Source organism: Mobula birostris, chromosome 21 (assembly GCF_030028105.1).
Source record: "Mobula birostris isolate sMobBir1 chromosome 21, sMobBir1.hap1, whole genome shotgun sequence".
NCBI classification, from domain to species: Eukaryota; Metazoa; Chordata; class Chondrichthyes; order Myliobatiformes; family Myliobatidae; genus Mobula; species Mobula birostris.
Window position 1 is genome coordinate 22130420 of NC_092390.1, and position 14375 is coordinate 22144794.

Consider the following 14375-nt stretch of genomic DNA (forward strand, 5'->3'; position numbering starts at 1 on the left):
TTAGTTTTCTCAGGAAGTAAAGGCGCTGGTGGGCCTTCTTCGCAGTGAACTCTGCTTGGTTGGACCAAGTCAGGTCACTTGTGATATTGACACCGAGGAACTTAAAGCTTTTGACCTGTTCCACTTGCGCACCACCGATGTAAATTGGGTCGTGCGGTCCGCTACTCCTTCTGAAGTCAACAACCAATTCCTTCGTCTTGCTGATGTTGAGGGATAGGATATTGTCTTCGCACCATGCCACCAGGTTCTTAACTTCCTCTCTGTACTCAAACCTATCGTTACCTGAGATACAGCCTACAATTGTGGTGTCATCAGCAAAACTTATATATTAAGTTTGATGGAAACTTGGCTACACAATCATGGGTGTACAGTGAGTACAGCAGGGGGCTAAGTACACAGCCTTGTGGGACACCGGTGCTCAGAGTGATTGTAGAGGAGAGCTTGTCCCCTATTTTTACAGCCTAGGTCCTGTCTGTGAGGAAGTCGAAGATCCAGCTGCAGATCTGATTGCTAAGGCCCAGGTTCCAGAGCTCAGGAATCAGTTTATTTGAAATGATGGTATTAAAAGCAGAGCTGTAGTCAATATACTTGTTCTAAAAGGATTGTAGCACCAGCTTGGTTGCAAGGAAGACTGTTCTTTTATATGATGAGATACCGAGTGGGCTACATGTATACTCTTTAGGGTTTAGTAGAATGAGATGTAATCTCACTGAAATTTCTTAGGGGGCTCATGAGGGTAAATGCATGGAGAATGACTGCCCTGGCTAAGTAGGTTAGAATTAAAATTCACTGTCTCAAACTAAAAGGCATAGTTCTTTTAGAACTGAAGTAAAAAGAAATTTCTTTACAGGTGGTGAATCTTCGGAATTTCCAGAGTACTGTATTATGTATTCAAAACATAATCAATCCTTGAAGATGGCAGCACAGGTACAGAAGTCATACGGGATACTTACTTTCACTAACCCAGACATCCCACCCTGCAAAAACTCATTTCAGGGAGGTAGCATCATCAATTTGCGAGAGACTTCCAGGAGAGATGGGATGTCTGCAATACAATAGCTCCTTAGCAGCTGGCCAACTAGTTTAAATAACGTTAGCTATGCTAATGAACGAATGACACCTGTTAAACTCACCTCAACATGTCTTTTACAGTCTTAACCCACCATGGGTAATAGAAAAATCATTGTTGCAAACAGTGCAGCGAGCAACACTGTCATTATTTTGACCCCTATTAGGCTGGGGTACACTTTAGTGTAGTCTGGGCTGATGTACATTTTATATATTTTTTTGGAACACTCTGAAATGGCGCGCTCTCTCTCTCTCTCGTGGTTGCTCGTGCGCTCTAGCTTGCTTTCTCTCTCGCTTGCGTTTGCTCTCGCTTGCTTTCTGTCTCGCTCTCTCTCGCGTGCTCTCTTGCTTTGCTCTCACTCTCAAAAAAATTGATTTCCGTGATATTGTATATAATTTGCAGGCATCAGGGAGCCACTATTAATATGCGGGAGACTCCCGGAAGTTCTGGGAGAGGTGGGATGTCTGCTAACCTGGGCATAGAGTACAAGAGGAGAAAGGTCTTGGTACAGCTTTCCAAAACGCTGGTTGGCCACAAATGGAATATTGTTGATAGTTCTGGTTGGAACACTATAGGAAGAATATGATTGCACTGGAGTAGTTGAAGGAAAGATTCACCAGGATGTTGCCTGGAATGAATGTTTCAGTTGTGAGGAAAGATTGGATGAACCAGGTTTGTTTATTATAGAATGCAGAGAGAGCACATAACAGAGGTACAGTATGTTCTCACCCACACATTTTTTAAACTAGGATTATTCATCTCATTTGATGATGATGGCAGAATAAAGGAAATAGTAGCCAGAAGGACTTAATGAATTCAGCAATATCCAGACAACATGAAATTAATGCCTGATAAATTATGTTAAATTTACATAACGTAAGTGATAAATAATGACCATCACCAATAAGAGAAAGTCTGACACACCTTTGTTAATCAGTGGCACTACCATCACTAAGTCTTCCAAAATTGGCCAGAAATGCAACTGAATAAACCACATAAATATTGTGACCACAAGAATCAGCAGTTAAGAATTTGGATTTCCTATTGAAAACCTACCTCCTGACTCATCAAAGCTTTTGCAACATTTATAAGGCACTAATCAACAGTATGATAGAATACTCTCCAAATATCTGGATGATTGCAGCTGCAATGAACATATCATCTGAGACAAAGTCAACCACTTGATTGGTGTTCCACCTATCATCCTAACCATTCAGTCCCTTACCATCAATGTACCACAGCAGCAGTTTGTCTTACCCATTAAAGTGCACTGCAGCTACTTCCATAAACTACATTGATGCCCACCTCATAAACCTACAATTCTCTCACCAAGAAAGAGGTTGGTATTAAGTGATTGGGAACACCACCACTTGCAGGTTCTCCTTCAAATCATAAACCATTCTGATTTCAGAGAGTCACACAAACTTATGGCACATGAGGATCCATAAATATTAGTATCTAACCCCAGCAATATCACATATGTCCTATCCAACATCTCTCTCTAGGTGCAATAGACTTCATAAAATAAACTACTTTATAAAGTTCATGAGTAGGTTCCAACATAATTCTATACGTATAGAACAGACTCACTTCTTAAGCAGCTTGCACAAGCTCTCAAGCTGCAACTCAGGCTGGAATTAAGCTCAGAAATTCAAATTCATGAGCATTTAATTTTATGGTCATAAAATTATTCACAGAACACACTGGAACCTTTTGACAAACTGCAAGCTTTAAAAAGACAAAAATATGGGACAGTTACCTCACTTCTGGTTTTGGTAATCCAGTCACAATGCATTCAAGTTGGACTCTGCTTCCCTCTGCTGCCTCTCTGCTCTTCAGTCGCTGAGTGAATCGCGGTGGATCTCCTTTAGTATCTTCAACAGATAAAGGCTTTGACTGAACCTCATTGTTTTCGGCTTTTATTGTTATATTTTCAACAGATGCAGATGAAACTAGAGCCTCTTCTGTTTCTTCAGATTCTTCCTTTGGATTATTTTCACCATACACCTCTGTCGAAAATGGAACGTGTGCCCTCTCTCTCTCATCAACAGACCAGTTTGAATGTTGACTTTGTGAACGAGACTTTGCCTGTGCCCTGCTTCGAGAGCTTTTACAGGCTCTAGGTTTAATTCGTTTTGAACTATTCGTTTTAAAGAGTGAAGATAGTTCCTCAATGAAATCTGCAGCTTTACTTAAGTAATCTTTTTTACTCTCTGTTTCACTGCAGTAAGACGTACTCTTTGGCTGCTTTCTTAATTGTTTGTAATTTTCTTCTGAGCTGCTGGGGCTTCTGATGAAATTTCCGCGCTCATATGATATGTCATTTGATTTCTCTGGGACAGTTGAGGAACTTGTAGATTCTAAAACCTTTTTGTTCCCAGGTGGTTTACAAATGTCAGACAAATCTTTGTTGGGGCAGTTTAAATTGATCTGCTTTTCATCTTTGTTTACTTCATGTGAGCACAAGGCAATAGCTTGCTGAGCCAAGTTTACACTTTTGTCTAATTCTTCCTGGCTCAAAAATGCAGACAAGTCAGGGGATTCGTCCTGACCATCTAAATCCTGGGAACCCCCAGATTTACTGCCATAATGAAAATGTTGTGAGATACCTTCTAATCGGCTTTTCTCTCCATGCTCTTGTTGTATTCGGACTTCAGCTAAATAGCTCTCCCTCAGAAGCTGAGTTATTGATGTGGAGGCTTCACAGTTATCTTCTTGCATTCTATCGTGAATAAGAAAAATCCAAGTTACACGTTCGGCTTCTGTCTAAATAACTGAATCTTGCTAAGTGAACCAAAAACTCTTTAAATCTGTGCTATTTTTATAAAGGAATATGAGGGGGGGGGGTCCTTGATACATATGTACCAGTCTTCTTTTTGGATTTCTTTAGCATTAACCTAATGGTGCATTCATGGATTAACTTGAGGTGAGGTGGATTCTAACTAAGCAGTCTTGCTATGAATTTCACTGAAATATCGCAAGCAAAACCTCAGTAGAGAACACACACACAGAGCAGGTTGCAAAAGACAATGTGAATGCAATCTTTACCATAATCATGGAGATAGTTAACATTTCCTAATGATAGCAAATGCAACTATTTCAACAGCAGACTGTCAAATTTCTGAGTGATGAAGAATTAAACTCAATCATTTAAGTCACTTAAAATTTTGTCTGTTCTTGTCATCCTTGCAAATACAGCAGAATTCAGGCCTATCTATATGGAGGCCACAGACTCAATTTGCAAGCTTCATGATTGTTGCTGTAATTGAGTTAAGCAATCACATCTAAAATAGTGAATCAGGTGTTAAATTCTTATAAGCCCTTCAGGTGTACATTATGATATAACTGTATGTGTAAGGCAGGCATGGTGAGCTCATGGAATCTTCAACTCTGCCCTGAGCAGGTCCTTGCCCATTTAAGCTATTTCCTGGGTACTGTCTGCACCAGGTTCTTTCTGCTCACTAGTACCAGGTCTCTTATGACATCAAATCATCTATCTTTTTCTCAAATTCAGGGGTGAGCAGGCGATTTCTATATTGCTGTGTGTAAGCAACAGTTCTTCAGTAGTGGCTCCTAGTAAGTAAATAACATTATCTGCCAGTCAAATTGTGTGATCAGCTGTACATATGTCCAAGCTATTAAAAATGCCCAGGCTGTGAAATGATGAAGCTGTATAGCTTTATTGCCATTTTAAGGCTCAACAAATTCATCATAAGGTAAAACCAACACCTCAAAATTACCTGATAAAAATAAATTGCTTGGAGCTAAAACTGGGGGCAATCCTCGGCTAGCAAAAGTTCTTTGTGATTTTATGTCGCTGCAATGGTAAGATGAGGAAAGAAAACAAAGAACTTCACTCCTTACCTATTCAGAACTTGGGACAGAAAATAAACAGGTACTAAAGCAACATATTTGAACTGACATCCATGTTGCTGTGTAGATTCCCGTTCTGAGTCTTTTTTAAACATTGGAAGCAAGGGATTATACACTCATTCTTTTACAGCATTCACTGTCATTTCCCAAGTAATGCGTCTAAATAGCCTTGCTTCAGGTATCATACTGATTTGCATAAATTTCATTTTTTGGTCAGTTGCTTTCAAGTTTTTAAAGAAGAAATTTAATCATGCAGCATTTGCAATATGTTTTAGGTGCAGTCACTCACACTTCAAATGGGCAACACTCTGGTACAGCTAATAGAGCCACTGCCTCACAGTACCAGAGTCCTGACTTCACCCAGGTTGCAGTGTGGAATGTGCATTTTCTCTTTCAAGCCATGTGGGTTTCATTAGAGTGCTCCAATTTTGTCCCACATCCAAGGACATGTAGTTAATTAGCTACTACAATTTCCCTCTAGGTGTATTGGTGAGTGGTGGAATTTAGGGGAGACGATGGAAAATAAGAATAAAAGTGTGACTAACGTAGGATTTGTGTGAATGGGTGGGTTGAAGACAGGCATGGATTTCATGGGTCAAAGGGCCTATTTCCATAGTCTATGACCCTACAACTCAAATTGATCAGAACTATACACCATTGCACTCTGTAATCTTATAGCCAGCAAATTCCTTGTTCTAGTGTTGTTATCAAACAAAAGATCATTGCTGCTTTGATGAAGAATGCAGAAGAGCAGCATAGGGTATATATAAAAATCTGGTCCTAACTTGATGAAACTGCTGCACAGGATTATATCCCACAGGGTCAGATGAAAGTTCTGCAAACCTCTGCAGTCCTGAATAGTGATGAACAATTAAATAGATGACATGGGTAGGTGGTTCTAAGAACATCTCCATTTTCACCAAAAGAAACATGAAAGGGGTAAAGACTAGGCTAAAGCATATTCAGCCAGAAGTGTCATGTGGATGGTTCAACTTTGCTTGACCTAAGAACACCATTGTAACATCTGATATCAGGAAATGGCTGAGAGCTATGGACATTTTTCTTATAATGTGGAAAACTGACCGGATAAGTCCTTATCATAAAAACCTTGATGAATCTAATTTAGCTAACTGCCTCCAAAACAGTTATTTCTCAGTCGTTCACAAACTGAAGGACTATACAGTATCATCAGCAGTGCTTTCAAGCTGCATTTATTCTCCACTAACTTGTTTATTGATGCCCAGCTTGGATATCAAGTATAACTCCAAATCTCATCATAGCCTTGGTCCTAATATGAACCAAGTGGAATTCTAGATTAGAAATGAGAGCAACTATCTTTGATATCATGGCAGCATTTGAGAAATGTAGCATGAAGGTTCACTGGCAAAAATCAAGTCAAAAGGCCTCAAAGAGAAATCACTCCATTTGTTAGAATCACACCTTTCACAAAGGAAGATCACTGTCATTATTGAAATTTAATTATCCCAACCTTAGAATATCACTGCAAGAGTTCATGGCAACAGTATTGTTGGCCTGTTTTTAGCTGGTTCATTGATTTTCCTTCTAATATATCAAAAATGAACTGCTGATGATTGTACTGTGTTCAATTTCACTCACAACTGTTTAACAAATGAAGCAGTTCATGCTAGCAAGAAACAAAGCTCAAACATTCAAATATGGGCTAGTAAACGGCAAGCAACATTCAGATCACAGGAAACAGGCTATATCATTTTTAACAAAGTTTAATCAGTTCCTCGTGATATTCGTATACATTACTGTTTTTAAATCCCCCACTAACAACATTTTTGAAAAAATGGGGGTTACTGGGAACAGAACAAGAATGGCCATGAAATACTGTGCTACAGAAACAGCTTAAAGCCTGGGTATCCTGTTGTAGGAAACTCACCTCCTGATACCCCAAAGCCTTTCCACCATCTATAAAGAACATTTGGGAAGCACAAAAGCATATTCTTCACTTGTATACAGCTCCAACAACACCCAAGAAGCTCAACATCATCAGGACACCTCAGGTTAAAGACATAAAATCTGCAGATAGACTCCCAGTCAATGCTCCTAGTGCATAGATCTCTGAGCTGACCACATGTTACTGACACTCAAATCCTAGAGAACTGCAGAGGAAACATTGCCTTTCCAACAGAGCTCTTTCTGCAGCTGTTGTGTATGTAAATTCTGTGAGCAAATATCCTAAGCACTCATCTAATAATAGTCTGTGATATCATTTTACTACACAAAAATCAAAGCAGTATCTAATTCATCTTAAAATTGTTTCAAATACTGATATAGTGACAAAAATACATTGAATTTTAGACATGGCTCTCAAAATGTACTGGAAAATGAGATATTTCTATAAAAACCATGATGTCACTGATATCTAAGGCATGTGTGACAGAACGCAAAACAACAAGAGCTTTAGTCGCTTAACAAGATAAAAATATATCCTCTAACAAGTGCTGAGTTCGAGTCCAGTTAATATCCAATCGCAAAGTTTAAATAAGATTTCCAGCACAAGAGTCTAATTCTTGAGTCTTAAGCAGAAACATTGTGGCCTAATGAATGTTATTCACTATGTGAACTATAATTCAAAGAGCAAATTACTTTCAATTCTACATTGACCTTTATAAATCATTAAAGACATCAGTTCTGCATTAAATGAATAAAACAATACCTTCTGACTGGCCCAGTGGATGATATGATCTGAAAATCTAGTAGTGGAAGTTACCCTGTAGAAGTTGGAGATGAAAGGTGGGCAGCACTGCAATCCTGCAGGCCCCTGGGACAAGAGAAACTAACAGTCCGGAGGTTGTTACAGAGTTAACCTTGACGTTGATGAGATAGTGGGAAGCAGCACTGGGTAACCTGTCACCACAGTACCAGTTACATTTGTCAGCATACTGAGTCTGAAGATATTTTAGGGAGGTCATACCACGTGTCTGGCAAATGTCATACCTCATTGGATAGAAGGGTATGTATAAAGTATAGCAACACCTAAGACAACATTTGAATAGCTGAAACTCTAATATTTCCTTGGTGGATATTCCAGAAATCTTGATTCATTGGTCAGTACTGATCCTCCATGGGAATGGGAGTGCATTATTTCATGGCTGTTTACTTTGCATGCAGAAATTAAGTCGAAAATTTAGATTTGAAACAATAATTTTATTATTAAAGTATAGATGAAATATGGAAGCATGTTTCATTATATCCCCCCATGGCTGTTTAACAAGTGGGTTGAGCTAAAAATGGGGATGACATGTCAATAATTTTAGTGGCAAAGATTAGTATGCTGATTTAATCACAATCGTATAGTACAAAACCAGGCTCCTCAGCCCACCATGTTCATGCCAACCATCAAGTATCTATCAACACTAATCCCATTACCAGTATTTGATCCAAAGTCTTCTGTATTCCGGCAATTTATGTGCTCATCCACATACGTCCTAAATGTTGTGAGAGTGCATGCTTCTATCAGCCACTCAGGTCCTATGTTCAAAATCCCAAACACCTTCTTACCTCTTACCCCCGTCCCTAAACTTCTGCCCTCTGGTTTTAGACATGTATTCTGTAAGGAAGAACATCCTATTATCTTTTGTATCTATGCCCTTCATAATTTTGAACTCTCACCTCCTCCATTCCAAGCGAAACACGCCTAGCCTGTCCACTCACTCCTCATAACTTAAACACTCCATCCCAGGCAACTTGCTGGTGAATCTTCTCTGTACCCTCTCCAATATTCTAATATAATCAATATTCCCTAGGCCCTCCAGCATTTCTCGTGTAAGACTATAAGACACAGGAGCATAATTAGGCTATTCAGTCCATCAAGTCTGCTGCACCATTACATGATAGCTGATTTATTATCCCTCTCAACCTCATAAGTCATAGAGACACAGAAAACTATAGAAATCAGTCCTTCAGCCCATCTAGTCTGTGCCGAGCCATTTAAACTGCCTAGTACTATCGACCTGCACCCACACCATAGCCCTACATACCCCTCACATACATGTACCTATCCAAACTTCTCTTAAATATTGAAATCAAAATCACATCTATCACTTGCTCTGGTAGCTTATTCTACACTCATACCACCCTCTGAGTGAAGAAGTTTCCCCTCATGGTCCCCTTTCACCCTTAACCCATCACTTCCAGTTTTAGTCTCACCCAACCTCAGTGGAAGAGAGCTTCTTTCACTTACTCTATCTATGTCCTTCATAATTTTGTATGCCTCTATCAAATCTCCGTCCAATCTGCTTCATTCTAGGGAATACAGTTCAAACCTATTCAATCTTTCCTTCTAACCCTGGTCCTCCTATCCCAGCAACATTATTGTAATTTTTCTCTGCACTCTTTCAATCTTATATACATATTTATTGTAGATAGGTGATCAAAATTACACACAATATTCCAGATTAGGCCTCACCAATGTCTTATACAACATCAACATAACATCTCAACTCCTGTACTCAATACATTGATTTAAGAAGACCAATGTGCCAAAAGCTTTCATTACAACCCTATCTATCTGTGACACCACTTTCAATAAATTATGGACCTGTATTCCCAGATCCCTTTTTTCTACTGCACTCCTCAGTGCCCTACCCTAGCAAAGATTAGTATGCTTACTGTGTAAGACCTACCCTGGTTGGTCCTCCCAAAATGCAACACCTCACACTTGTCTGCATTAAATTCCATCTGACATTTCTCAGCACATTTTCCAACAGGTCCAGATCCTGCTGCAAACTTTGATAGTCTTTCTCGCTGTCCACTACACCACCAATTTTAATGTCATCCAGAAATTTACCCAATTAACCACATTATCATCTAGACCGTTGATATAGATGACAAACAATGGTCCTGCACCATCCCTGTGGCACTCCACTAGTCACAGGTCTCCAGTCAGAGAGGCAACCATCTACTATCACTCTCTGGCTTCTCCCACAAAGCCAATGTCTAATCGTATTGACTACCTCACCTAGAATGCCAAAGCAACAGAACCTTCTTGACCAACCTACTATGCGGAACCTTATCAAAAGCCTAGCTGAAGTCCACTTAGCTACCATTCGCTGCCTTACTTTCATTAACTTTTCTGGTAACTTCCTCGAAAAACTCTAAAAAATTGGTTAGGCATGACTTACCATGCACAAAGCCATGCTGACTATCCCTAATCAGTCCCTGTTTATCCAAATACTGATATATCCAATAACTTTCCCAATACTGTTGTCAGCCTCACTGGCCTATAATTTCCTGGATTATACTTAGAGCCTTTCTTAAACAATGAAACAACACTAGCTATCCTCCAATCCTCAGTACCTCATCTGTTGGTAAAGATTATTTAAATATCTCTACTAGGACCGCTGCAATTTCTACACTTGCCTCCCACAAGGTCCAAGAGAACACCCTATCAGGTTCTGGGGATTTTCCCACCCTAATTTGCCTTAAGGTACCAAACACTTCCTTTTCTGTAATCTGAATAGGGTCCATGACATCGCTGCTGCTATGCTTCATGTCTATAAATTTCTGTGTTTGTGTCCTGAGTAAATACAAATAATCCATTTAAGATTTCCTCCATTTCTTTGGCTCCATGCATGGATTACCATTTTGATCTTCCAGAGGACCATTTTGGCCCTTGCAATCCTTTTGCTCTTAACGTATCTGTAGAAGCCCTTAGATTCTCCTGCACCTTGTCTGCTAGGCAACCTCATGCCCTCTTGATTTCTTTCTTAAGTGGTTCCTTATTTCTTATGCTCCTCAAGTACCTCTTTGTTCTTACCTGTCAAAACTTGCTATGCACTTTCTTCTGTTTCTTAACCAGAGCGTCAATATTTCTTGAAAACCAAAATTCCCTAAACCTGTTGTCTTTGGCTTTTATTCTGAAAGGCACATACAAGCTTTGTGCTCTCAAAATTTCACTTTTGAAGGCCTCCCACTTACACCTTTGCCAGAGAACAGCCTATCCCAATCCATATTTGCCAGATCCTTTCTAATACCATCAAAATTAGCCTTGCTCTAATTTAAAATCACAACCCAAGGAGCAGACCTATCCTTTTCCATAATTATCTTGAAACTAATGGCATTGTGATCATGAGATACAAAGTGTTCCCCTACACAAAATGTTGTCACTTGCCCTGTCTTATTCCCCAGTAGGAAATCAAGTATTGCATACTCTTTCATTGGGACTTATATCTACTAATTACAAAATCTCTCCTGAACACATTTGACAAACTCTGTCCCATCAAGTGCTTTTACAATATGGGAGTCCCAGTCAATATGTGGAAAGTTAAATCACCTACTAAAACAACCTTATGTTCTTGCAACGGTCTGTGATCTCTCTGCAAATTTGCTTCTCTAAATCCCATGGACTGTTGAGTAGTCTACAATATAGCCCCATTAATGTGGACATACATTTCTTATTCCTCAGTTCCACCCATAAAGCCCCACTAAAAGGATTCTCTAGTCGGTCCTAACTGAGCACTACCATGATATTTTCTGTATCTAGTAACACCACCCTGCCCCTTCAACCCCTCCCACTCTATCACGTCTAAAACATCGGAACCCTGGAATATTGAGCTGCCCGTCCTACCCCTCCTCAGCCAAGTCTCACTAGTGGCTACAATATCATTATTCCGTGTGTTGATCCATGCCCTGAGCTCATCTGTCTTTCCTTCAATACCTTGCATTAAGATATGCATAACTCAGAACAGTAGTCCCACCATGCTCAACCTTTTGATTCCTGACATTGTCTGAGATATTAACATCTGTGTCCACAACCACTCCACTATCTATTCTGACACTCTGCTTCCCATCCCCCATCCCCCTGCAGCTCTAGTTTAATCACACTCCACCCCCCACCCCGCCGCACCATGCAGTACCAGCAAACCTTCCCGCCAGATTATTAGTCTCCTTCCAATTTAGGTGCAAGTTGTCACTTCTGTACAGGCCCCACCTTCCCTAGAAGAGAGCCCATAATTCAAGAATCTGAAGCCCTCACTCCTACACCAACTCTTTAACCACACGTTAAACTGTATGATCTTCCTATATCTGGCCCCACTAGCACGTGGCACAACCCTGGAGGTCCTGTCCTTTAACTTAGCACCCAACTCCCTGAACTCACTTTGCAGAACCTCGTTCCTCTTCCTGGACCACGGCTTCCAGCTACTCATCCTCCCACTTAAGAATGCTGAGGACTCAATCTGAGATGTCCCAGACCCTGGCAGCCGGAAGGCAACATACCATCCCGGAAACTCATTCTCATCCACAGAACATCCTTTCCAGTCCTCTAACTAATGAATCCCCTATCACCGCAGCTCACCTTTTCTCCCTGCTTCCCTTCAGAGCCACAGAGCGTGACTCGGTGCCAGAGATCTGACCACTAAGGCTTTCCTTTGCTAAGTCATTCCCACCCACCACCAATCCTCAGCGGCATCCAAAGCTGTCTACCTGCAATGAGTGGGGTGGCCACAAGGGTACTCTGCACTGGCTGCTTAATTCCTTTCACCCTCCTGTCAACCAGTTTCCTGTGTCATGCACCTTGGGTGTAACTACCTCTCTATTTGTCCTGCCTAACACTCACTCAGCCTCCTGAATGATCCAGGTCCAGCTCCAATTCCTTAACATTGAGTGTTAGAAGGTGCAGCTGGATGCATTTTTTGCAGGTGAAGTCATCAGAGACACTGGAGATCTCCCTGCCTTCCTAGACTCCACAAGAGAAGCACTGAACTATCCTGTCTGGCATCTCTACTGTTCTAACTGTGCAATTATAAAGAAAGAAACAATAAATAAACCGGAAAAAAATCTACCTACAGCTTACGCAACACACATCAAAGTTGCTGGTGAATGCAGCAGGCCAGGCAGCATCTCTAGCAAGAGCTACAGTCGACGTTTCAGGCTGGGACCCTTCGTCAGGACTAACTGAAGGAAGAGCTAGTAAGAGATTTGAAAATGGGAGGGGGAGGGGGAGATTCAAAACGATAGGAGAAGACAGGAGGGGGAGGGATGGAGCCAAGAGCTGGACAGGTGATTGGCAAAGGGGATATGAGAGGATCATGGGACAGGAGGCCCAGGGAGAAGGAAAAGGGGGAGGGGGAGAAAAAACCCAGAGGATGGGCAAGGGTTATAGTCAGAGGGACGGAGGGAGAAAAAGGAGAGAGAGAAAGAATGTGTGTATATAAATAGATAATGGTGGGGCATTAGCGGAAGTTAGAGAGGTCAATGTTCATGCCATCAGGTTGGAGACTACTCAGACGGAATATAAGGTGTGGTTCCTCCAACCTGAGTGTGGCTCCATCTTTACAGTAGAGGAGGCCGTGAATAGACATATCAGAATGGGAATGGGATGTGGAATTAAAATGTGTGGCCACTGGGAGATCCTGCTTTCTCTGGCGGACAGGGCGTAGGTGTTCAGCAAAACGATCTCCCAGTCTGCATCGGGTCTCGCCAATATATAGAAAACCACATCGGGAGCACCGGACGCAGTATATCACCCCAGCCAACTCACAGGTGAAGTGTCGCCTCACCTGGAAGGACTGTCTGGGGCCCTGAATGGTGGTTAAGGGAGGAAGTGTAAGGGCATGTGTAGCACTTGTTCCGCTTACAAGGATAAGTGCCAGGAGGGAGATCAGTGGGGAGGGATGGGGGGGGGGGGGGGAACGAATGGACAAGGGAGTCGCATAGGGAGCGATTCCTGCTGAAAGCGGGAGGGGGGGGAGGGAAAGATGTGCTTAGTGGTGGGATCCCGTTGGAGGTGGCGGAAGTTACGCAGAATAATATGTTGGACCCGGAGGCTGGTGGGGTGGTAGGTGAGGACCAGGGGAACCCTCGAAACGTCGACTGTACCTCTTCCTGGAGATGCTGCCTGGCTTGCTGCGTTCACCAGCAACTTTGATGTGTGTTGCTTGAATTTCCAGCATCTGCAGAATTCCTCGTGTTTGTGCTACCTACAACTTCTCGTCTCCTCTCACTCAAGCCTCTCCTCACTGAAGCCTCAAACAGCTAAAGCCTCAAAACCCCACTCAAACCCTGTCCACACAAAGGGAGGTTTGCTTGCCCCACCTTACTTTTATTTGCTCTTGCTAATCTCCGACTGGCCACTGTTCAAATGCCGAAACTCCTGTGAAGCGCTGCTTTTCAATGCCTCACTGACCAGTATGAGTAGGTCGCCTGCCTGCTCCCTGTAATTTTTGGTGCTCTGACTAATCAAGAACCCATCAACCTCTGCTTTACATATAATGAATTACTTAGCCTCCACAGCCATCCATAGTAATAAATTCCACAGATTCAACACACTCTGACTCAAGAAATTCCTCCTCATCTCTGCTGTAAATGGACATCCCTTCATTCTAAAACTGTGCACTCCAGTCCTAGACTCAACCACAATATGAAACATCATCCTCTCCACATCCTTGCTACCTAGGCCTTT

At 41.6% G+C, this 14375-nt stretch overlaps 1 protein-coding gene across 5 annotated transcripts in view; it reads right to left on the minus strand.

Moving 5' to 3' along the window:
- Positions 1-14375, minus strand: part of mypn (myopalladin) — a 285202-nt gene that overhangs the window by 225480 nt on the left and 45347 nt on the right. For 2 of the 5 annotated variants that reach the window (XM_072239159.1, XM_072239156.1), the window contains exons 1-2: positions 6849-7083; positions 2829-3791 (exon numbers count right to left, since the gene is read on the minus strand). In XM_072239159.1, the coding sequence (XP_072095260.1) occupies positions 2829-3791; positions 6849-6877 (992 nt within the window). In that variant the 5' untranslated portion in view covers positions 6878-7083. Of the gene's footprint in view, positions 1-2828; positions 3792-6848; positions 7084-7628; positions 7824-14375 lie in introns of those variants that run through there. The other 3 variants (XM_072239157.1, XM_072239158.1, XM_072239161.1) reach the window with 3 other exon arrangements.